At 45.6% G+C, this 25327-nt stretch overlaps 1 protein-coding gene across 2 annotated transcripts in view; it reads left to right on the top strand.

Moving 5' to 3' along the window:
- The window catches only part of LOC139364716 (inactive phospholipase C-like protein 2), a 104266-nt gene that overhangs the window by 56047 nt on the left and 22892 nt on the right, over positions 1–25327 (top strand). For both annotated transcript variants that reach the window (XM_071101705.1, XM_071101707.1), the window contains exons 2-4: positions 6089–8578; positions 16431–16634; positions 18932–19007. In XM_071101705.1, the coding sequence (XP_070957806.1) occupies positions 6089–8578; positions 16431–16634; positions 18932–19007 (2770 nt within the window). The remainder of the gene's footprint in view (positions 1–6088; positions 8579–16430; positions 16635–18931; positions 19008–25327) is intronic.

Genomic DNA, 25327 nt, shown 5'->3' with positions numbered 1-25327 from the left:
GAGCAGGTGTGACGCTGCCCTTCACTGGACGATGGGGCCTGTCTCACAGCCTGCCTGTCCCCATCAGCGTCACCCCTCCATCAGGCCCAGTCATAAACCCCCCTTACCATCCATCCCCACCAAACCCCGAACCCCGCTGGGGGGCGCTCAGCCGCCTTCACACACGACTACCAAAATACCCCCTGTCACCCCAGCAACAGCAGCAACAGGTGAGGGAGGTGAGATTTGGCCAAGTTGACCTGCAGCTGAACTGACCACCGGAACGGGGATGGGACTAACTGACACCTCTGCCAGGAAACAGCCTGGAGGGAGGGGTGAGAACATGGAGTGAAGGGGTTGAAGGGAGAGACAGAGAGAGGGAGACGGACAGAGAGAGACAGAGAGGGAGAGAGAGAGATGCATGGATGGGTTTATTGGTGTGTGCATTGTGCTTGGGTCTAGGAAACAGGAATTGAAGGTTAAACGGAAGAGGCCGAGAAAAACATGTGAAAGGGTCGGGAGTTTCGTCCTAACTGACTAATTACTGTATTTCATTTCTTGTTGATTTTTTTTGTTGTTGATTGTTATCGTGACCTTCTTGTCTCCTGCTGTCCTTTTAAGGCTGTGGTTTAACAATCGAACAACAAAGCCCAAAGTTCTCCATCCATCTCTGGCAATCAATGCGGCTGTTGTAGGTTAAATCAAGACGAAAACGCAACAAAACAGTATCTGTGTGACAATGAAAGTGTTGTAGTCCACACACACCCACGCCCAGGCATGTATACACACAGATCCCACACACACCTTCTGTGTGCCTGCTTTAATGTGATGTAGGGAGATCAGAGAGCAACAGCTTGTCCTGCTGAGCCCTCAAGCTAATTATAACTTCACGGAGGGTCGGCTAATGAAACACAAGATTACCCACACCCTTTGACCTTTCAGACACCGTCTGTAGTTTTCTTGTCCCGTGAAGAAGCCAAATGGGGAGGGACTTGGAAGCCATGGTTAAAGAGTCCAGGATGGGGGTGAAATGTGATCTCGTAATTATTGCCCCCTGCGTCATCGATGTGGGCGCTAGGGGGAGAGAGGGGAGTGTGTTGGAGGAAAGGGAGCAGGGGGAGGGGATGGGGAGCCCATGCAGGGCGGGTGGTGGTGTGGTGTTCCATGATGTTGTGAACTGCGTCCCAAAGGCACTCTATTCCCTATATAGTGCACTGGACCCTTATCAAAAGTAGAGCACTATTTCGGGAATAGGGTGTCATTTGGGACATGATCTTACTCCCTCTGTGAAGTGGTTCACACAGTCCCTTCACCTCTATATCACCTGTTAGGCTGGGGGCAAGTAGCCTAGCGTTGGGCCAGCGTTGGGCCAGTAACCGAACGCTTGCTGGTTGGAATCCCCGAGCTGACTAGGTTCAAAAAAATCTGTTGATGTCCCATTGAGTAAGGCACTTAACCCTCATTTTCTCCAGGGTCACAGTCAATAATGGCTGACCCCTGGCCGTGACCCCACTCTCCAAGGGTGTGTCAGGGGGAGTGGGATATGCAAAAAACACATACAGTGCCTTGCGAAAGTATTCGGCCCCCTTGAACTTTGCGACCTTTTGCCACATTTCAGGCTTCAAACATAAAGATATAAAACTGTATTTTTTTGTGAAGAATCAACAACAAGTGGGACACAATCATGAAGTGGAACGACATTTATTGAATATTTCAAACTTTTTTAACAAATCAAAAACTGAAAAATTGGGCGTGCAAAATTATTCAGCCCCTTTACTTTCAGTGCAGCAAACTCTCTCCAGAAGTTCAGTGAGGATCTCTGAATGATCCAATGTTGACCTAAATGACTAATGATGATAAATACAATCCACCTGTGTGTAACCAAGTCTCCGTATAAATGCACCTGCACTGTGATAGTCTCAGAGGTCCGTTAAAAGCGCAGAGAGCATCATGAAGAACAAGGAACACACCAGGTAGGTCCGAGATACTGTTGTGAAGAAGTTTAAAGCCGGATTTGGATACAAAAATATTTCCCAAGCTTTAAACATCCCAAGGAGCACTGTGCAAGCGATAATATTGAAATGGAAGGAGTATCAGACCACTGCAAATCTACCAAGACCTGGCCGTCCCTCTAAACTTTCAGCTCATACAAGGAGAAGACTGATCAGAGATGCAGCCAAGAGGCCCATGATCACTCTGGATGAACTGCAGAGATCTACAGCTGAGGTGGGAGACTCTGTCCATAGGACAACAATCAGTCAGTCGTATATTGCACAAATCTGGCCTTTATGGAAGAGTGGCAAGAAGAAAGCCATTTCTTAAAGATATCCATAAAAAGTGTTGTTTAAAGTGTGCCACAAGCCACCTGGGAGACACACCAAACATGTGGAAGAAGGTGCTCTGGTCAGATGAAACCAAAATGGAACTTTTTGGCAACAATGCAAAACGTTATGTTTGGCGTAAAAGCAACACAGCTGAACACACCATCCCCACTGTCAAACATGGCGGTGGCAGCATCATGGTTTGGGCCTGCTTTTCTTCAGCGGGGACAGGGAAGATGGTTAAAATTGATGGGAAGATGGATGGAGCCAAATACAGGACCATTCTGGAAAAAAACCTGATGGAGTCTGCAAAATACCTGAGACTGGGACGGGGATTTGTCTTCCAACAAGACAATGATCCAAAACATAAAGCAAAATCTACAATGGAATGGTTCAAAAATAAACATATCCAGGTGTTAGAATGGCCAAGTCAAAGTCCAGACCTGAATCCAATCGAGAATCTGTGGAAAGAACTGAAAACTGCTGTTCACAAATGCTCTCCATCCAACCTCACTGAGCTCGAGCTGTTTTGCAAGGGGGAATGGGAAAAAAATTCAGTCTCTCGATGTGCAAAACTGATAGAGACATACCCCAAGCGACTTACAGTTGTAATCGCAGCAAAAGGTGGCGCTACAAAGTATTAACTTAAGGGGGCTGAACGCCCAATTTGCACGCCCAATTTTTCAGTTTTTGATTTGTTAAAAAAGTTTGAAATATCCAATAAATGTCGTTCCACTTCATGATTGTGTCCCACTTGTTGTTGATTCTTCACAATAAAATACAGTTTTATATCTTTTATGTTTGAAGCCTGAAATGTGGCAAAAGGTCGCAAAGTTCAAGGGGGCCGAATACTTTTGCAAGGCACTGTAGGACAAATTATTATGATTATTATTATTATTATTATTGTACCACTGGTGTCTGTTGAGTGAGAGTGAAGTAGCGCTTCTCTTCCCTCCAGCTGAACCAACAGACCGTCTTGCAGGTGGTTTATGTTTTACTATACCCCGATGATTCCTGCCACTGTTTCGCACAACAACTGTATGCAAATGCCAAGAATTTATTGGAAAGGGGAAACGAAAAACAAACACCTGCATTTATCCTTCCTTAGATTGTTTATGGCTCCCATGACACTGCCCCCGTGGTGCGGTGCCCTGGTAAAGCCAAGGCCTGTTTTCGCCGTTGACTGGAGGCTTTTTTTTAAATGCCTGCTGTGCTTACCCTTTGATCTGGGTGGTCTGTGTACTGGTCCCCAACACTCCATCTGTTACTGAGACACTTTAACATGCTGTGCTGAGAATCCATGATGGACTAGGCATTTCATTCTTTTCAACCAGGGCTAATACCTTCTGACTTCAAAAGGTTGAAATTCAATGATATTCACCCACTCTGCCCAGAGTGTTTCACTTCCCTATGTTATAAAAGTTTTTTTTTACCAAGACAAATGTGTTCTGAGTCGTTCAGTGGGGTCTTTCCCTAACATATCACTAACATTATGTCCAAGAAGTCGGATTTTGTAACCTAATACATCCGATAATAAGAACTGAGCTCTTGTTGACAAAGTGGCGCCGCTTTGAGGATTTGACATGTTGTGGTGGTCATATGAAAAGTTGTTTCCTCGGGTCTCAAAAATAAAAAAATGAACATGACACAAAGCTGAATTAAATGTTAAAGGCTTTGAAAATAAAACGCTTGCGTTACACTCAGTACTCTGTTGACATTTCACGGAGATATGCATCGTCTGCTACTGCCTGTCAGGTGTAAGATGGATGGCTTTGCTCTGGGGGGCATTTATCAGGTATGGACAAGCATCTGCTGAGGTGGGGAGGGGAGGGGCAAACATACACACTCCTGGATGACCCTGTGACCTTATTCCCTCCCAAAACACAAAGTAAAGTCTCCGAGTTTAGGATTCACAAGAAGTTCAGATTCACAGACAGTAGAACGTGAGTGAGCTAGATTGAGTATCTTTCCGCCATTTAGTGTCATGAAAGATTTTGGAGCTCAGTTAAGTCGTTGGCAAGTGACAAGCCGATAGCTCATTATGTCTGATTTGCCTTCATGAAAACCTCTTACAAGTCGATTCCCACTTTATCTTTCAGTAAGGAGATGTACAGATTCATACACATTTGGAATAGTTAGTGTCACAGATGTCATTATTCCCTGTGTCTGTGTGTGTTATCTCACTCCATCTTAGTACACAGGTCCAATAGGGATATTGGACAATATCTACTATACTGTACAGTGGTAGGTCTGAAAGCCAGTTACAATGAAGGTTTCCCCATTTCTTGGCACGAGGTACGGAGCCTCTTTGCCTGTCTCTGTCTTTCTATTTCTCTCTGTTTATCTCTCTCTCATTATCTCTGTCTCCCCAGTCTTATAATCTGTAAGGATCCAGAGCTGCCCAGGAGTTACTGAGGGAGATAAGACTAATTAGAAGTGCACTGGGCTTTGCAAATATTGCAGACAGGCTCTGCTAGTGCCTGTTGTCTGCCTCTAACAAGGAAATGAATATACAAAGTTAATGAATCCCCCCCCCTGATAAGTTTCAAGTTTTAATGTCACGTGCACAAGTACAGTGAAAAGCCTTTCTTGCAAGCTCTTATTCTAACAATGCAGTAATCAATATCTGTAGCACTATCAAATAAAGTAAAGTAGAACAGAAACACACGAGAAAAAAAAGAATAAGAAGAACACTAGAACGTAAGTAAGTATTGATCAATTCCAATACGATATTTGTGTGTGTGTGTGTGTGTGTGTGTGTGTGTGTGTGTGTGTGTGTGTGTGTGTGTGTGTGTGTGTGTGTGTGTGTGTGTGTGTGTGTGTGTGTGTGTGTGTGTGTGTGTGTGTGCGTGCGTGTGTGTGTGTGAGTGTGTGAATGTGTAGAGTCCTGTGAGTGTGCAATAAGAAAAATATCAGAATCTCATTTGCAGCTCTATTGTAGTTTGGAAATTAGTTTTGAAGGCCCTTAGGAGTGTTTGAGGAATTACACTATTGAAACATTAGCCAAAACAAAATGGTATCCACTGCCTCATAGTCCTATCATTAAACTGAGTGCTGCACTTCTAAACGGAAACAGTCCTCGTACGGCCTGCATTATATTACCATTTGTCTTGAGGACAGACCGTGGGAGCCTTCACCACGCAGTTACACAATGTAAACTGGGAGCTGAATAATCAGACAAGGAAATATACATTTTAAACATGCATCTGAGTATCATCCAAAAGGCCAATGTCTTTGTGTTGCACAATGTTAGGAATCTGTTAAAAATAGCATTGATTTTGTTATTTCTTCCGGCAGTCAGGTGTCAGAGCAGGCACGGCATGGGGCGTCCATGGCACTGGGCTGGCACTGATGACCAAGCCTTGGCTTGGTGAGGGGTGTGCAGGGGAAGGAAGGTGGCGGCTGCGTGAAAACACAAATGCCCACCATGTCCTCCATAACTGATCTTCTGATGACTGGTTATTAATGCCTGCTGTCAGGACCAGTGTGGTTTAGCACAGCCCAGAGGGAGGTAAATCAGATCCATCTTTACCTGCCAGCAGCACAGGGACAGTCTGTGTTGAAACTTTGTGTCCACAGTGTACACATCCATCCACGTAGGTGTAAACTCTCCTTGCGATGAAAGGTCTGCTCTGCTCTGTCTCCCTAGTTTTTGACTATCCTGGCTTATGTCATCAAAGTTATATATCAGTCTCATCAATCTGTTTTTTGTGGATGTGTTTGGAATGAGAAAAGTCAATGTGTTGCTAACGCTCTCTCGATCTCTCTCTCTCGTTCACTCTCTCCAGGATGGCTCCAAGCAGAGGCAGGTGAGGCAGAAGAAGACTGTCTCCTTCAGCTCCATGCCCAACGACCGTAAGATCAACAGCACAGCCGCCTGCATGGCCTTCATGATGGAGGGCTGCGAGATGAAGAAGGTGCGCTCCAACTCGCGCATGTACAACCGCTACTTCCTCCTGGACCCGGACATGCACTGGCTCCGCTGGGAGCCCTCCAAGAAGGACTCAGAGAAAGCCAAGTTGGAGATCAAGAGCATCAAGGAGGTCCGTCTGGGGAAGAAGACCCCTGTGCTGCGCAGCAATGGCCTGTCCGACCAGTTCCCAGAAGAGTGTGCCTTCTCCATAATCTACGGGGACAACTATGAGTCTCTGGACCTGGTGGCCAGCACAGCTGATGTGGTCAGCACCTGGGTGATGGGCCTCCGCTACTTGGTCTCCTACGGGAGGCACACGGTAGATGTGGTTGAGCCTAGCCAGCCCAGCCTGAGGACCTCCTGGATCGGATCGGTGTTTGAGCTGGCTGACATGGAGAGGAATGGCCACATCGACCTGTTCAGAGCCACCCAGATCATCAGGGGGCTCAATCCGGGCATGAAGGAGTCCCGGATAGAGCTGAAGTTCAAGGAGCTCCAGAAGGCCAAAGACCAGTATGGGGAGAACATTGACATGGAAACCTTTGTGGAGGCCTACTGCGAGCTGTGCACGAGGCCAGAGATCTTCTTCCTGCTGGTGCAGTTCTCCAGCAACAAGGAGTACCTGGACAGCAAGGACCTGATGCTGTTTGTGGAGGTGGAGCAGGGCATGGAGGGCGTGACGGAGGACATGTGCCGGTGCATCGTCCAGAAGTACGAGCCGTCCGCCGAGGGCCGGGAGAAGGCCAGCCTCTCCATTGATGGCTTCACACACTACCTCCTCTCCTCAGAGTGTCACATTTTCGACCCCCAGCACAAGCGGGTGTGTCAGGACATGAGCCAGCCGCTCTCCCACTACTACATCAACTCTTCGCACAACGCCTCCCTCCTCGAGGACCACTTCTGGGGCTCCTCCGACATCAGCAGCTATATCCGGGCCCTGAAGATGGGCTGCCGCAGCCTGGAGGTCATTGTGTGGGACGGCCCGGACAACGAACCTGTGGTGTACGTGGGGAACTCGGTGGCATCTCAGCTAGCCCTCTGCAAGGTCTTGGATATTATAAACCAATATGCATTTGAGAGCTCTGAGTACCCCCTCATCCTCTGCCTGGTGACACACTGCTGTATCCCCCAGCAGAGGGTCATGGCCCAGCACATGAAGAAGATCCTTGGAGACAAGCTGTATTTGGATGCCCCCAGCTCAGAGGACCACTACCTACCCTCCCCAGAGGAACTCAAGGGTAAGATCCTGCTGAAGGGCAAGCGGCTGCCCCCAAACTACCCCGAGTCAGAGGGGGAGGTGACTGATGAGGAGGAGGGTCTGGAGATGCCCAGGAGGGTGGGGGCAGATGATAAGGACCATCTCAACGGCCTTGGCTGCAAACGGCTGAGGCTGTGTAAGGAACTGTCGGACCTGGTCTCCCTCTGTAAGTCAGTGCAGTTCAGGGACTTTGACATCTCCAAGAGGGATCAGAAATACTGGGAGATGTGCTCTTTCAATGAGGTCGACGCCAACAGGTTCGCCAACGAGTTCCCCGAGGACTTTGTGTGCTACAACAAGCGCTTTCTCTCCAGGGTGTACCCCACTCCGATGCGGATCGACGCCAGTAATATGAACCCCCAGGACTTCTGGAAGTGTGGTTGCCAGATTGTAGCCATGAACTACCAGACCCCGGGCCTGATGATGGACCTCAACCTGGGATGGTTCAGGCAGAACGGGAACTGTGGCTACGTGTTGCGGCCAGCCATCATGAGGGAGGAGGTGTCATACTTCAGCGCCAACGCCAGGGAATCCCTACCAGGGGTGTCCGCCCAGCTTCTCCACATCAAGGTGATCAGCGGGCAGAACCTGCCCAAGCCCAGGGGCTCCGCTGCAAAGGGAGACGTGGTGGAACCCTACATCTATGCGGAGATCCACGGCATCCCGGCTGACTGCGCCGAGCAGAGGACTAAGACGGTCTCTCAAAACGGGGACAACCCCGTCTTCGACGAGAGCTTTGAGTTCCAGATCAACCTGCCGGAGTTGGCGGTGCTACGCTTCGTAGTGCTGGACGACGACTACATCGGAGACGAGTTCATCGGCCAGTACACAATCCCCTTTGAATGTCTGCAGCCGGGCTACAGGCATGTCCCCTTGCAGTCGCTGACGGGGGAGTTCCTACCCAACTGTACCCTGTTCGTACATGTGGCCATCACCAACAGAAGGGGAGGGGGCAAGGCCCACAAGAGAGGCCTGTCGGTGAGGAAGGGCAAGAAGGCTCGTGAGTACACCTCCAGCAAGACCACCGGTATCAAGGTGGTAGACGAGCTCTTCAGAGCATCCACCCAGCCTCTGAGGGAAGCCACAGACCTCCGGGAGAACGTCCAGGTAAAGTACTTAACATTCATTATATGTACACATTTTTATAAATTATTATGAAGGAGCATTAAAGGCAGGCACTTCACCTTGCATACATTACATCTGGAAATGACATCAGCTTGATGTGGAGATATTAAGCAGTCGTGATTGCCTCTCAGGCTGCATTTCCGTAATGGAATAAGATAAAACTGTTCAATCATTCCACAAGCGATAGAAGGAGACGCCAATCAGGAGTGAGGGAGCCTGGGAAGAAATAGTATAGCACAAGTAGTAGCTAGACAGGTGACCCCTCAGCACCTCTGAATAGAAACCAAACGTTGTTGAGGTCACTCTCAGCTCGTTCTCTGTCTGTCGCTCCGATGGATAGAGAAGAGTTGCTAATTGTGTTGTATTTACATGATGTAAAAGGCAGGAGCCATGAATGAGAATGTCAGTAAAGCTGGACAATTAAAAGGCTTATGCAAAGTGTCGTCATTAAGCGGATGATGGTCAGTGTTAGGCTCTGTGAGCACCCTTATGAACCCCCTACAGAAATGATAAATGACAAACCAGTCATGTTTCATAATAGTTTGTTATGAACCCCCCCCCCCTCCCTTCTCCCTCTACCCCCACCCTGAGATTATAAGTGGCCATCAATTTATGTTTCGTAAGAATTTATTTTCAGATGTTTTGTCGGGAGAAGATGGCAGTCCGAGTGCAGCTTGTAATTGTTGTTGTCATGATTGAAGGGCGTAAAATGAAGCTTTTCTCTGTCTTGTCTGGTCTACTGTCTGTCTGTGTGATGATAAAGATGGGAAGAGAGGAGGCTTTACACGCCCTGTGTACTTTGTACATCAGCTATCTGGTTTAGACTGGCAGGCCTCTTGTTCCTGTCTGACACATTTGAGAATAGACTATTTCTCTGGATACTTTGAACTTGATCGGGGTCAGACGTTGACTCATAGTTTGCTGACATTGCTTTATATCCCAGGTAGGTTATGGGCTTTTTAACACCATCAACAACACTCGATTTGCCCGAGGAATGGACCTGGTTCCTTAATAAACAAACTGCCACAGCTCTTGGAAAATGTATAAACATGTGAAAACACGGAGCATCATAAAACACATTTCTCTATTTGTGTCTTCCCTCTATTCTTTGTTAGCTCCATTTCTACTATCTTTCTTCATTGGATTTCCTTCTTTTACTACAGTAGCACGTATTGTTTCATGTGAGGGATTTAGGCCTATTTCAAATCATTTCAAACTGGCAGTAGCTTAGGCTGCATAGTCATAGGGTTTGAATCCTCCTGTTTCCGTCTATCACTTTAGTACTGTTGCTGCATCAACTCGACAATCGCTCTCTTTTTTTTCTGAAGAAGGATCTTTTCTTAATGAATATTTCTGTAATGATAGTTTGTTATGAATGGCGTTCATGCAAATGTGTTTTCTCAAGGGTTGAGACGATAGTTTTACATAAAGGAGAGCTGCAATGCACACCCATAGCTAGGTCTCAGGGAAATTCAGATCAGTACTTATTATGACTATTGGCAGCAATTTTTTACACGGTCTCTCCAAGCGCTGAAAAAGCTATTGTTGTACCAGTAAATAACACATGTAACAAATGTATGATTGTTAGACGTTGTGTTAGTTAGCGAAGGAAGGAAACTAGGTCACTATGTATCTTCAGTCTGTGATCGGTATGAACCCAGGTACATAGAGCTACCTAATTTCTCAGCTTCCAGATGCTCTGTTTTTCAAATCACAACCCCAGATATCAGCACAATTGATTCCTGATCTCAGGAACTATACTTGGTAATCCTCTCAGAGCCATACCTGTTTGTTGTTCTGTCTTAGCCTAAAACCCAGCATCGCTGGAGAGCTGTGGTAGGTGGGTCTGTTCTCCCGCCAGCCAACCTCAATCTAGGCTCAAGGACATGGCAAATAAGAGCCAAGAACCACAATAACTAAGCAGGGGATGTGATTAGAGATCCTGTGGCATGCTGTCACACATTTTTCATTTGTGGAAATTGATGCAGATGATCTTGACTCTCTATTTTCCAAAAAGGGTATCTGGTTTACCCAGGCACTGTTACAGAAAAAGGAGATGTTGTTGTGTTCCAGACGGAAAATTAATACAGTGATTTTGGGGAATAGTTTTCCTTATATGTGATAAGTGGAGGGTAATTTGCAGGCAAATGACCGGATACAATCTATACCAGTAAATACTATGTTTAGAGAAATGTTTTCAGCTGGACATATTTTGGGACTCGATACAAGCCTCATGCAGTTGTTAGATGGGGATGGAAGCAAGATACCTGACACAGATACTGTCAGCTAATCATTTTGTCACACTTTATTTTGGATAGTCCAGCTTTTCCATCTCTAGATACCGTACTGATGGGCATACTAACTGCTTGCTGAGGTTACGTTTAGGTTGAGGTTTAGAAAAAGGATTAGGGTAAGGGTTGAGGTTAGGGTTAGGTTTAGGGTAAGGACTACATTTAGGGTTAGGAGAAGGATTAAGGTTAGGGTTAGAGATAGGTGTAGGGTTAGTAGATAGTTGAAACGTTACTGATAGTCTGTAATTACAAACACCATCTCTAGATGCTCTATCCAAATAAAGTGTCACCAGTCTTTATATTTCAAAGCTGTGCTTGTGTGTGAGTCAGAAGTTGGGATTGCACAATGTTCAAAATAGGCCAGTGACAATGACTCAGTCTAAGCTAACACCCCCACATTAAATCAGGGGGAGGGGGGGGGTCTATACTAAGCATGGAAATGATACACATGCGAGACATGTTAGTTGTGACGTTTTTGTGTGCATGCAGGAGCTATTCACTTTCCTATCAATAGACAATTATGATGGGAAAATAGAAGACAATTACGATTAGGTAACTGGTACAGCAGGTGACAAGGTGTGTGTGTGTGTGTGTGTGTGTGTGCTTGTGTTTTTGCAAGCCTGTGTGTAGACTACACCGCAGTTGCCCCTGTTCCATAAAGGGAGATGTAAAATGTCCATCTCCCTCAGAGGAACAGAGATAGAAACGGGCAAACATCCGTTTCAATAGACTGAAAAGAGAGGCCTGATGTGGAGATGGAGCACACTGTGGTGTGCATAGCACACTGTGGTTGGCATCAATGCTTTCTTGTAGATGGTCTCCCCAGATGGATGCCTGTACCCGTAGTATAAGTGAAGGTAGAGGTTGTGGTGCTAGGGGCAGGAGGACCCAGAGGCGAGGGGAGCCAAATCCCATTGGATGATATTATCACCTGTAGAGGAGACCAGAGCTGGCAGCTGGCAGCGTCACACATTGTAGTCTGGCCTCCAATAAAGAGCCTCCTCTCCCCTGAGACACACAGCCACTGACTCACACAGGACAGAGTAAAGAAGGGAGACTTCAAGGAGACTTCAAGTCTTCTTCACAAAGGCCTGTGTTGAGGGTGGATGGTAATGAGAGAAACCTCAACACACACTGTCACAGCACCACAATAGCAGCAAAATAGCACCACAATAGCAGCAAAATAGCACCACAATAGCACACCCATTCATGCGTAAAGGTATACATGCAGATTGATACTGTATAGTGCAATCTGTTTCTTTTATTTTTCTTTTACCCCCTTTTTCTTCCCAATTTCACGATGTCCAATTGCGATCTTATCTCATCGCTGCAGCTCCCCCAACGGGTTCGGGAGGCGAAGGTCGAGTCATGCGTCCTTCGAAACATGACCCGCGGAACCGCGCTCCTTAACACTCAATCGCTTAACCCGTAAGCCAGCTGCACCAATGTGTCGGACGAAACACCGTTCAACTGACGGCCAAACCCTCCCCTAACCCGGACCACGCTGAGCCAAACCCTCCCCAAACCCGGACCACGCTGAGCCAAATGTGCGCCGCACTATGGGACTCCAGGTCACGGCCGGTTGTGACACAGCCTGGGACCGCTGCGCCACTCGGGAGTGTAGTGCAGTCTTTTAATTCAAATGTTGGCCGTACACGGAAACACACACAAGTCACTCTGGTCAGCTGTAATTCACTCTGGCCAGCTGTAAGTCACTCTGGCCAGCTGTAAGTCACTCCGGCCAGCTGTAATTCACTCTGGCCAGCTGTAATTCACTCTGGTCAGCTGTAAGTCACTCTGGCCAGCTGTAAGTCACTCTGGCCAGCTGTAAGTCACTCTGGCCAGCTGTAATTCACTCTGGCCAGCTGTAAGTCACTCTGGCCAGCTGTAAGTCACTCTGGCCAGCTGTAATTCACTCTGGCCAGCTGTAATTCACTCTGGCCAGCTGTAAATCACTCTGGCCAGTTGTAAGTCACTCTGGATAAGAGCATCTGATAAATGACATTATTATTATTATTTTTTTGCCTACAGTCACACCCCATAATACGCATGGAATGGTATTAAGAAATGCCTTATCACACTTCAGTGACCTCTGACAAAGAGTGATTGATCATCTCAAATAACTACTTTTCCAGGTGATCTACTCTGAACAATAACCGAGTGAAGTGCGTTCCTCTTACAGGGGATTGGAGAGGAGGAGAGTGGGCGAGGAGACTGGCCGTTACAGAGAGGCTCTGTAGGAGTGGCAGGAAATCGATTCAGGCTATTTAGGATTTAACTCTCCCTTTCCTTTGTGTGTGTGTGCCTTTGCGTGGATATGTTTGTGTGTGTATGCACATACACTGTGTGTGTGTGTGTGTGTGTGTGTGTGTGTGTGTGTGTGTGTGTGTGTGTGTTTGAGAGAGAGAGAGAGAGAGAGAGATGGGACAAACACCAAATTGAGACTGCATGCAGAATTCTGAAAATATATGTACAATATGTACAATATAAAACACCAAATAATGCATGCAAAGCAGAATTAGGCCGATATCCGCTAATTATCAAAATCCAGAAAAGAGCCGTTAAATTCTATAACCACCGAAAAGGAAGCAATTCACAAACCTTCCACAACAAAGCCATCACCTACAGGGAGATTAATCTGGAGAAGAGTCCCCTAAGCAAGCTGGGTGAAGCAGCAAGATTTGTGACCTGTTGCCACAAGAAAAAGGCAACCAGTGAAGAACAAACATAATTGCAAATACAACCCATATTTATGTTTACTTATTTTCCCTTTTGTACCTTAACTATTTGCACATTGTTACAACACTGCATATAGACGTAATCTGACATTTGAAATGTCTTTTGGAATTTCTGTGAGTGTAATGTTTACTGTTTTTGTTTAGTTCACTTTTGTTTATTATCTACTTCACTTGCTTTAGCAATGTTAACATATGTTTCCCATGCCAATAAAGCCCTTGAATTAAATTGAGAGAGAGAGAGAGAGAGAGAGACGGCCCCATACTCTGTTCCTGCAGCATGCGTTCCAGTAAAGGGCCTGCTGCATTCACTCCCAACTCCAAACTGCAGTCCGGAGAGCGAGAGAAAGAGAGTAGAGCGAGAGAGAGAGAGAGGGGAGAGGGGGGGGGGGGGGATGCGAGAGGGGAACAAAAACAGCATTGAAACCAGACACGCAGTTCTCATTTGGGGAATGTAATGTTGGAGGGGTAGAGGAGGAAGGGATGAGGATAATTAAAGACAGTGGCTAACTGTTCTGTTTGGTTCTGTGGCCCCTGCAGTCTGGATACAGTATGGAGTGTATAGAGCAACAACAACCACACACACAGGGGTGTTTACTCACATAAACATACAGAGACACACACAGGGGCGTGTACTCACACAAACATACAAAGACACACACAGGGGCGTGTACTCACACAAACATACAGAGACACACACAGGGGTGTGTACTCACACAAACATACAGAGACACATACAGGGGCGTGTACTCACACAAACATCAAAAGACACACACAGGGGCGTGTACTCACACAAACATACGGAGACACATACAGGGGTGTGTACTCACACAAACATACAAAGACACACACAGGGGCGTGTACTCACACAAACATACAGAGACAGACACAGGGGCGTGTACTCACACAAACATACAGAGACAGACACAGGGGTGTGTACTCACACAAACATACAAAGACACACACAGGGGCGTGTACTCACACAAACATACAGAGACACACACAGGGGTGTGTACTCACACAAACATACAGAGACACATACAGGGGTGTGTACTCACACAAACCTACATAGACACATACAGGGGCGTGTACTCACACAAACATACAAAGACACACACAGGGGCGTGTACTCACACAAACATACAGAGACACATACAGGAGTGTGTACTCACACAAACATACAGAGACACATACAGGGGTGTGTACTCACACAAACATACAAAGACACACACAGGGGCGTGTACTCACACAAACATACAGCGACAGACACAGGGGCGTGTACTCACGCAAACATACAGAGACAGACACAGGGGTGTGTACTCACACAAACATACAGAGACACACACAGGGGCGTGTACTCACACAAACATACAGAGACACATACAGGGGCGTGTACTCACACAAACATACAGAGACACATACAGGGGTGTGTACTCACACAAACATACAGAGACACACACAGGGGCGTGTACTCACACAAACATACAAAGACACACACGGGCGTGTACTCACACAAACATACAAAGACACACACAGGGGTGTGTACTCACACAAACATACAGAGACAGACACAGGGGCGTGTACTCACACAAACATACAGAGGCACACACAGAAACGTACTATGCGCACACACACAGGCACAAAGAAACACACGCACGCATACACAAACACACACACTTCCGCGAACACACACACACACACACACACTGGCACATGCACACACACACATCTACACCTACACTACAGTGAGAAACCCATACACGTCTTCTCCATTTCCCATTCAACAGTAAAAGCCGCTCTCCTTGGCTGTGCTTCCTCAGCCGGAGGGTGTTAATAGCTTTAGTTGAGGCTGTGTGTGCATACAGATGCCTATGTCGGCCCACAAAATGACAGCCATCCTCCAGGGGGAGAAAAGAGCCTTTCTCCTGGACCGGAGGTCCTGCAGGGGGACACAGCCCGGTTCCCACACTGCCTGGTTTGTTGACCACTTCCATCACCACACTCTCTTCCTCCCTCAGTCTGTTGTTTCTCACCCTCCTTCTTTTATTCTGTCTTTCCCTTTTTTTCTCCCGCTTTTCCTCTTTCTCTTACGACTGATTTTCCCCACTTGTCTCTCTTTCTCCCTGCCTCCCGTCTCCCTTCTCTATCCCTCTCTTCCCTTCTCACTCTATCTTTCCAATTTTGGTCTCTCTTTCATCCCCCATTGCTTTTTTTCCTTCCCCTGTTTGGATGGGCCAGTGAATGGTGATGTACTGTGTGAATGGCCTGGTGGGCCCGAATCAGGGCTCAGGTTCCCATGCTGGAGGGAACAATGCTGGGCTGTGATGTAAACAGCCACGTAGGGCTGGAGGTGCAGGCAGAGAGGCAGGCGTTGTGGCAGGGCCAGAACCAGGGCCAGGCAGCCTGAGGTGGAGGCTCCTGGGCCGCGTTGCACCACTGAACGAGCAGGCTGTGATGTCATGGGAACCGCTCGGTTCACTAGTGAACACAAACGTAATCAGGACCGTTCTTCCTCTCCTGAGGTTCTCTCTGGCCTGAGAAGAGTATCAGGATACGGTTGACCACATTTATCTCATGTGCAGAGTACGGTCTTGTGGGACATTTTGGTCACAATGATTATTGTTTTTTAAGTTGCTGTGGGCAATGTAGTAATAACGGTAAACTTGCCCCATGATCCTCTTGGAATCAATAAACCATCCTCTCTGTGTTTGAATTGTCCCTTGGGTCCGCTATCTTACAATCTCTTTCAATATTTACAGATTCCGTGATGCTAACCCTCATCCATGATCCTCTCTGTTTATTTACCAGAATGCCATGGTGTCGTTCAAGGAGCTGTGTGGTCTGACGCCGGCGGCCAACATGAAGCAGTGTATCCTGACCGTGTCCACGTGGCTGATGAACAGCGAGCGAGCGCTCAGGGTGACCGTGGACCTGAGTCAAGCCTACCCCACCATGGAGGCCCAAGGGCCCGTCCCCGAGCTGCTCCGCAAGGTCCTCAACGCCTACGACATGGTACGCTATAGCAGCACCACATAGACATAACATGCACTGCAGAGCTACCAGTCTGTTGAGGTTTATGTTGTACTCAGAGAGATACGTTTTGTGGGTAAATGCTGAACGAGTGACGCAAGCGCAACGTTCATTGGCGGTTAATAGGCGTGCGAACGTTATTCACTAAAAAGGTGCTGTGGAATAAAAAACGCTTCACAACCTGGTAAGGTGACAAGCTACAACACCCTCGTGCACTATACAGTCTTTAAGAGTCTGTTGCACACTATGCCTTGAAATAATACTATCAGTGTAGGAAAATGTTATAAATTGTTAGCACATTATGACACAGCAAGGCAACATGCCACAGATGACCTCCACCACAGGGAGTGAACAAACCATTTCCTATAGCTCACTGCAGCGCTGTGATAAACGCTAACTCATCCCGGAGCGGTTCACCCTGCTGCGTTTCCGCACGGCATCCCATCATGCCCTGTGCCTCCCCAAGCCGTCACTCTCCATCCTGGCTGCTGTCTGATCTGTGATGACAACCAGCTTATTCATTATTCACCAGGCACCTACTGGTGCAGGCCAACACAGGGGTGGTTAAAGTCCCCCCCCCCCAGCGCTCAGAGCAAGTCAACGCCCCACTATTCCACCTCCCTGATGGAGATTGGTTTGACCTATTGAACTGGGTCATCAGAGAGGAACTGTTGTGGTGTTGTAGCTACATGACATTACTGTTCATATCCTAGTCACTCCTATTGCCGACACCTAGAGTGCAACAACCTCATATAAGTCCCATAGCTGAGGCTCTAAATAGCTTTGTAGTTTAATCAGCTTTCTCCGTGGGCTTGTCTTTGAGTACCTCTTATGGCCCCGGTACATTACATTCACATGTGAAGGGCTTTAATGAAGAGCCTAAATGAAGGGCCTAAAAATAATTCCAATGCTGTTCCATTGCAACATTCCTGTGCTCCCAGCCTCCCAGCGTTAGCTAGCAGAGTCCCGACAGCTGAGGAGATGAATCTACAGTGAGGCTGAGTGTGTCTGAGACAGAGGCTGCCTGTCCTGAGCACAGGGTCAGTCAGCTGAGTGTTACTGTGTGCTTCCAAAGATTAGTCCATTGGCACACGCCCCACTCTCAAAAACAGAGGCTCCAGTGTTTGCGGGTGTGTGTGTGTATCCGTTTGTGTGTGTGTGCGTGTGTGTGTGTGTGTGTGTACCAGCCCTAGCCATTAAGACATTAATGGTTGTCCTCATGTGGGCTGGTTGGACGCAGGCGCCGTAACCTAGGAGTGAACTGAGCATCAGCAGATTGGAACTTTGTGGTCAGCGCCCTTAAGGCCAGGCCAGAGAGACCCAGCTCAGCCTGAGCCAATGGGAGCCAGCCCCCTGTCCTGTCTGCTGACCAATATGATCCCAGATCCAGTGGCCCTGTACCGGCCCACACACAGTGGCCTGCTTCTTGTCTCTGTGCTCTTAACTAAAGTGTGAAACTTCATTAGCGTTCTCCTGCTGCTGGGTCAGGCTAGCTGCTTCTCGCTGTCTATGGGAGGGAGAGAGGCTGTAAAAGCAGAAGGTTTTCAGTTCAGGTCACAGGGTTGGGGATTGGAACTGGGCTAAAGCTGTAAGGCTGGCTCAATGCTTCCAGGAACACAGGTAAGGGACCAGACGGGGGCTGCATCACAACATGGCACCCTATTCCCTATGTAGTGCACTACTTTTGGCCAGAACCCTATGGGCAGGGTGTCATTTAGGATGCACCCAGACTGTTCTCACCTCCTGTCCTCTACTGTGTCACCACATGATCAGGACTCGCCGTGTGTGTGTGTGTGTGTGTGTGTGTGTGTGTGTGTGTGTGTGTGTGTGTGTGTGTGTGTGTGTGTGTGTGTGTGTGTGTGTGTGTGTGTGTGTGTGTGTGTGTGTGTGTTTTGTCTTGTCTGTCTCTGTGTGTGTGTGTGATTCCCAGGGTCTGGCAATTGCAAAGGGAGAAAAAAGTTCATAAGAGCGAATGATCCAAGGGCTTTGTGAAATGTTGACATACCCTCTTTCTCTTCCATCGAATGTCTCTGAGAAGAATTTCCCTTTAGACTTTGTTATTCATTATTCCTAGGGTATTCCCCCATGTTTGGCTATGCGTACATTCAATGATAATTCTGTGTTATTCTTTACTAAGAGGTTTTGTTTCCATTGTCCTGTTTAGCCTTGTCTACAGTAGGACTCATGGCATAAGAAGTCCCCCTGCGACACAGGAATTGCTTGATGCTGTACGACCTCACTTCCTTTTGCGTAATCTTGTCCCGTTTATTTCTCTATAGATGATTCAGACGAGCCGGACGCTGATCGAGTCAGCTGACGTGGTCTACTCCAAGCTTACACAAGCACAACGGGCAGGTAAGGCTTTGTAGTGTTCACTTTATCATAGCCTGGTAAAGTGCTGTCTCCTAAGGTCGGCAAGACAGCACAAACAGATCTCGGACCAGTCTATGCCACGGGTCAGTAGCTTCAACAAACCCAGACACTCCCATCCCAAACTGGTCGCTGATCAGTCTTTCTATTACATTTTTTTACCAGGTAAATTGACTGAGAACACATTCTCATTTACAGCAATGACCTGGGGAATAGTTACAGGGGAGAGGAAGGGGGATGAATGAGCCAATTGCAAGCTGGAGATGATTAGGTGACCATGATGGTATGAGGGCCAGATGGGAATTTAGCCAGGACACTGGGGTTAACACCCCTACTCTTACAATAAGTGCCATGGGAGCTTTAGTGACCACAGAGAGTTAGGACACCCATTTTAACATCCCATCTGAAAGACAGCACCCTACACAAGGCAATGAGATATTATATAACACCACTTCCAGCAGCATATGGTCTCTCATTCAGGGAATGGACCAACCCTGCTTAGCTTCATAGGCACAGCAGTGGAATCAGTTTTTCACAATTCATTTTTCAGTCAGTTTTTCACAATTCCTGACATTTAATCAGAGTAAAAATTCCCTGTCTTAAGTCAGTTAGGATCACCACTTCATTTGAAGAATGTGAAATGTTAGAATAATAGTAGAGAGAATGATTTATTTCAGCTTTTATTTATTTTATCACACTCCCAGTGGGTCAGAAGTTAACATACACTCAATTAGTATTTGGTAGCATTGCCTTTAAATTGTTTAACTTGGGTCAAATGTTTCGGGTAGCATTCCGTAAGCTTCCCACAATAAGTTGGGTGAATTTTGGCCCATTCCTCCTGACAGAGCTGGTGTAACTGAGTCAGGTTTGTAGGCCTCCTTGCTCACACGCTTTTTCAGTTCTGCCCACACATATTGGATTGAGGTCAGGGCTTTGTGATGGCCACTCCAATACCTTGATTTTGTTGTCACAACTTTGGTAGTATGCTTGGGGTCATTGTCCATTTGGAAGACCCATTTGCGACCAAGCTTTAACTTCCCTTTACTGATGTCTTGAGATGTTGCTTCACTATATCCACATAAACATTTTCCATCATCATGATGCCATTTATTTTGTGAAGTGCACCAGTCCCTCCTGCAGCAAAGCACCCCCACAACATGATGCTGACACCCCTGTGCTTCACGGTTGGGATGGTGTTCTTCGGCTTGCAAGCCTCCCCCTTTTTCCTCCAAATATAATGATGGTCATTATGGCCAAACAGTTCTATTTTTGTTTCATCAGACCAAAGGACATTTCTCCAAAAAGTATGAGTCCTCATGTGCAGTTGCAAATCTTTTTTATGGCTGTTTTGAAGCAGTGGCTTCTTCCTTGCTGAGCGGCCTTTCAGGTTATGTCAATATAGGATTCGTTTTACTGTGGATATAGATACTTTTGTGCCTGTTTCTTCCAACATCTTCACAAGGTCCTTTGCTGTTGTTCTGGGATTGATTTGCACTTTTCACACCAAAGTACGTTCATCTCTAAGAGACAGAATGCATCTTCTTCCTGAGCAGTATGATGGCTGCGTGTTCCCATGGTGTTTATACTTGCGTACTATTGTTTGTACAGATCAACGTGGTACCTTCAGGCATTTGGAAATTGCTCCCAAAGATAAACCAGACTTGTGGAGGTCTACAATTTTTTTCCTGGGGTCTTGGCTGATTTCTTTTGATTTTCCCATGATGTCAAGCAAAGAGGCACCGAGTTTGAAGGTATGCCTTACATCTACAAGTACACCTCCAATTGACTCAAATGATGTCAATTTGCCAATCAGAAGCTTCTAAAGCCATGACATAATTTTCTGGAATTTTCTAAGCTGATTTAAGGTACGGTCAACTTAGTGTATGCAAACTTCTGACCCACTGGAATTGTGATACAGTGAATTATAAGTGAAATAATCTGTCTGTAAACAATTGTTGGAAAAAATGACTTGTGTCATGCACAAAGTAGATGTCCTAACCTACTTGCCAAAACTATAGTTTGTTAACAAGACATTTGTGGAGTGGTTGAAAAATCAGTTTTAATGACTCCAACCTAAGTGGATGTAAACTTCTGACTTCAACTGTACCTGTGGGGATTTCATCATAGTCACTGTCATTGCTATTGCTGTAGCCATCCAGTAATTTACCATGTATCTTCAGGGACTCAGCCCTGGGAGGTTAACACGTCAGTGCATTCACTCACTGAGCAAGACGGCATTGAATGGAACAAGAGGAGTGAATAAACTCAGTGAATAAAGAGGACAGGAAGGACAGTAATAGATAGAAAGATAGAATGAGGGAGAGAATGGAAGCAGGGAATCGTCAATACTGTTTTTTTTTTAAATGGCTTGTGGACGATAGCGGTGACTAAGGCTTTTGGTGCGTGGTTGTAATTGACTATAATGAGATCTTTTAAGTACAAAATGGCTCCAAATTAGGGGGCCAATGATTGTCTTTCTCCTGGCTCGCCATCCTCTGCGCGGGGCTGTAATTGCAGTTTGCCCCCACTGCAGTACTGAGCGGCTGCAGACAGACAGCGCTTCTAAATGGCAGAGAAGATGAGATGAAGATGCATCAGGATTCCTGATTTATCCTCATTATGTTTGTTTACCTACAGTATTTGTGCCTGCCCGCCTCTGAAGGCGAGACATAACACAGATAGTACATCTGCACTGCTAAGCCCATGGATATTAAACAGATGCACGTAAACCAGCAGCGAGGGCACACGTGTACACCTCCTAACGGTTTTATTTGGACAGTGAAGCAGCCTGTAGGGAGGAGGTCAGAGACCTGGCAGTGTGATGCCAGGACAACAACAAAGGAGCTGATCGAGGACTACAGGAAACGGAGGGGCGAGCACGTACCCATCCACATCGATGGGGCTGTAGTGGAGCAGGTCGAGAGTTTCAAGTTCCTCCGCATCACTAAGTAATTAACATGGTTCACACACACCAACACAGTTTTAAGAGGGCACTACAACTTCCCTTCCCCCTCGGGAGGCTGAAAAGATTTGACATGGGCCCTCAGATCCTCCAAAAGTTCTACAGCTGCACCACTGAGAGCATCTTGACTGGCTGCATCACCGCTTGGTACGGCAACTGCAAGGCGCTACAGAGGGTGGTGAGTACGGCCCAGTACGCCACTGGGGTCGAGCTCCCTGCCATCCAGGACCTCAATACCAGGTTGTGTTAGAGGAAGGCCCAACAAATTGTCAAAGACTCCAGCTTTGTTACAGAGGCATAAATATCCCCCCCTGGTAATGGTGAGAGGCTCGCCTGTCTTGGGGGTATGATCTTTGACACTGTAACTTTCTCACTCATCGTTATTCACGATTCATTCAGAGTTATCTGTAATCATGGTAGCATCCACATGAATGTAGAAGTGTTTAGAAACATATTCTGTTCTTATTTACAATAAAAGTGACTCCAAAATAACACAATACATCATTTACCATTCATTTCTATTGGGCACAACATAATCCGAAACACAACCAAAACAAACTGCAAATGCACCCAACTACTTTGTAGTCACAAGCTTGATGTAGTCATCGCGTGCTAAGAATATGAGACCAAATGCAAACGTGTTGACTTAACTGAAAACACTAAGTGAATTTGTACAAGTATTTATGACTAGATACATGAAGTGCATTCATTTCTAAATGGTGAAACAGATATGTATGAAAACAGGTATGTACTATAGTACATATAATACCAAATTGTTTGGGTATAGAGACAAATTAAACGTTTTAGCTTCACTGGCCAAATAAATACGTAGGGGAGTGTACAGTATATATTTATTCACACCCCTTGACTTTTTCCACATTTTGTTGTGTTACAACAAATTCAAAATGAATTATATTGAGAAGTGGTGTTACTGGCCTATACCCCTTAATGTCAAAGTGGAATTATGTTTTTAGACATTTTTACAAATAGATTACAAATTAAAACCTGAAATCAATAAGTCAATAAGTATTCAACCCTTTTGTTATGACAAGTCTAAATAAGTTCAGGGGTAAAAACGTGCTTAACAAGTCACATAATACGTTTTATAATAATAGTGTTTAGCATGATTTATGAATGACTACTTCAGCTCTGTGTCCCACACATACAATTATCTGTAAGGTCCCTCAGTCGAGCAGTGAATTTCAAACACAGATTCAACCACAAAGACCAGGGAGGTTTTCCAATGCCTCACAAAGAAGGGAACCTATTAGGAGATGAAAAAAGCTGACATTAACTATCCCTTTGAGCATGGTGAAGTTATTAATTACACTTTGAATGGTGTATCAATACACACAGTCACTACTAAAATACAGGCGACCTTCCTAACTCAGTTGCCGGAGAGGAAGGAAACCTCTCAGGGATTTCACCATAAGGCCAATGGTGACTTTAAAACAGTTACAGAGTTTAATGGATGTGATAGGAGAAAACTGAGGATGGATCAACAACATTGTAGTTACTCCATAATACTAACCTAAATGACAGTGTGAAAAGGAGGAAGCCTGTACAGAGTAAAATTATTCAAAATATGCATCATATTTGCAATAAGGCACTAAAGTAAAACTACAAAAAAAAGTGGAAAAGAAATTAACTTTATGTCCTGAATACAAAATGTTATGTTTGGGGCAAATCCAACACAACACATTACTGAGTACCACCTTCATATTTTAAAGCATGGTGGTGGCAGCATCATGTTAGGGGTATGCTTGTCATCGGCAAAGACTTTTTTAGGATAAAAAGAAACGGAATAGAGCTAAGCACAGGCAAAATCCTAGAGGAAAAACTGCTTTCCAAAAGACACTGTGTAACGCTCGTCGGAAGAAGTGGACCAAGGTGCAGCGTGGGAAGTGTTCATACTTTTATTACAACTGAACACTAAACAAAACAACAAAAGAACAACGAATGTCACGTTCTGAAGGCTACACAGAGCTAACAAAAAACATCCCACAACCTAAGGTGGCAAAACAGGCTGCCTAAGTATGATTCCTTATCAAAAGGAGCTGTACATAGTCTATCGGTAAATAGCCCACCCATTTTTACCTACCTCATCCCCATACTGTTTTTATTTATTTACTTTTCTGCTCTTTTGCACACCAATATCTCTACCTGTACATGACCATCTGATCATTTATCACTCCAGTGTTATTAATCTGTAAATTGTAATTATTCGCCTACCTCCTCATGCCTTTTGCACACAATGTATATAGACTCCTCTTTTTTTTCTACTGTGTTATTGACTTGTTAATTGTTTACTTACTCCATGTGTAACTTTGTGTTGTCTGTTCACACTGCTATGCTTTATCTTGGCCAGGTCGCAGTTGTAAATGAGAACTTGTTCTCAACTAGCCTACCTGGTTAAATAAAGGTGAAATTATTATTATTTTTTTTTTAAAAGACAACGATGGACAGCTGTCCCTGATTGAGAACCATACCCGGCCAAAACATAGAAACACAAAACCTAGAAATAAAGAACATAGAATGCCCACCCAAATCACACCCTGACCAAACCAAAGAGAGACATAAAAAGCTCTAAGGTCAGGGCGTGACACACTGGGAGACAAATTCACCTTTCAGCAGTACAATATCCTAAAATACAAGGCCAAATATACACTGGAGTTGAGTACCAAGACACCATTGAATGTTTCTAAGTGGCCTAGTTAAAGTTTTGACTTAAATCGGCATGAAAATCTATGGCAAGACTTGAAAATGGGTGTGTAACAATGAATGATCAACAAGCAACTTGACAGAGCTTGAATACTACAAAAGAATCATAATGGTCAAATATTGTACAATCCAGGTGTGCAAAGCTCTTAGAGACTTACCCAGAAAGACTCACAGCTGTCATCGCTCCCAAAGGTGATTCTGACATGTGTTGACTCAGGTGTGTGAATACGTATGTGAATTAGATATTTCTCTATTTCATTTTCAATAAATGTGCAAAACATTCTAAAAACATATTTTCATTTTGCCATTATGGGGTATTGTGTGGATATGGGTGAGAAAAAATCTACATTTCATAAATTTTCTATTCAGGCTGTAACACAACAAAATCTGGGAATAAGTCAAGGGGTTTGAATTCTTTCTGAAGGCACTGTATATATAATGAACTTAATGAACTGTGGATGGAATGAAAAACATCTACATGTTAACTGAACCAGACAGAGACAGGTTTAGTCTTAGGTTTAGAATTAGGTTAAGGGTTTAGTGGTTAAGGTTAGGAGTTATGTTTTGATTAGGTTAGGGTTAGGGTTAGGGAAAATAGGATTTTAGGTCCCCTAAAATGTGT

The sequence above is a fragment of the Oncorhynchus clarkii genome, chromosome 13 (genome assembly GCF_045791955.1).
Source record: "Oncorhynchus clarkii lewisi isolate Uvic-CL-2024 chromosome 13, UVic_Ocla_1.0, whole genome shotgun sequence".
Classification (NCBI taxonomy): domain Eukaryota; kingdom Metazoa; phylum Chordata; class Actinopteri; order Salmoniformes; family Salmonidae; genus Oncorhynchus; species Oncorhynchus clarkii.
This window is presented reverse-complemented; position numbering and strand designations above follow the sequence as displayed.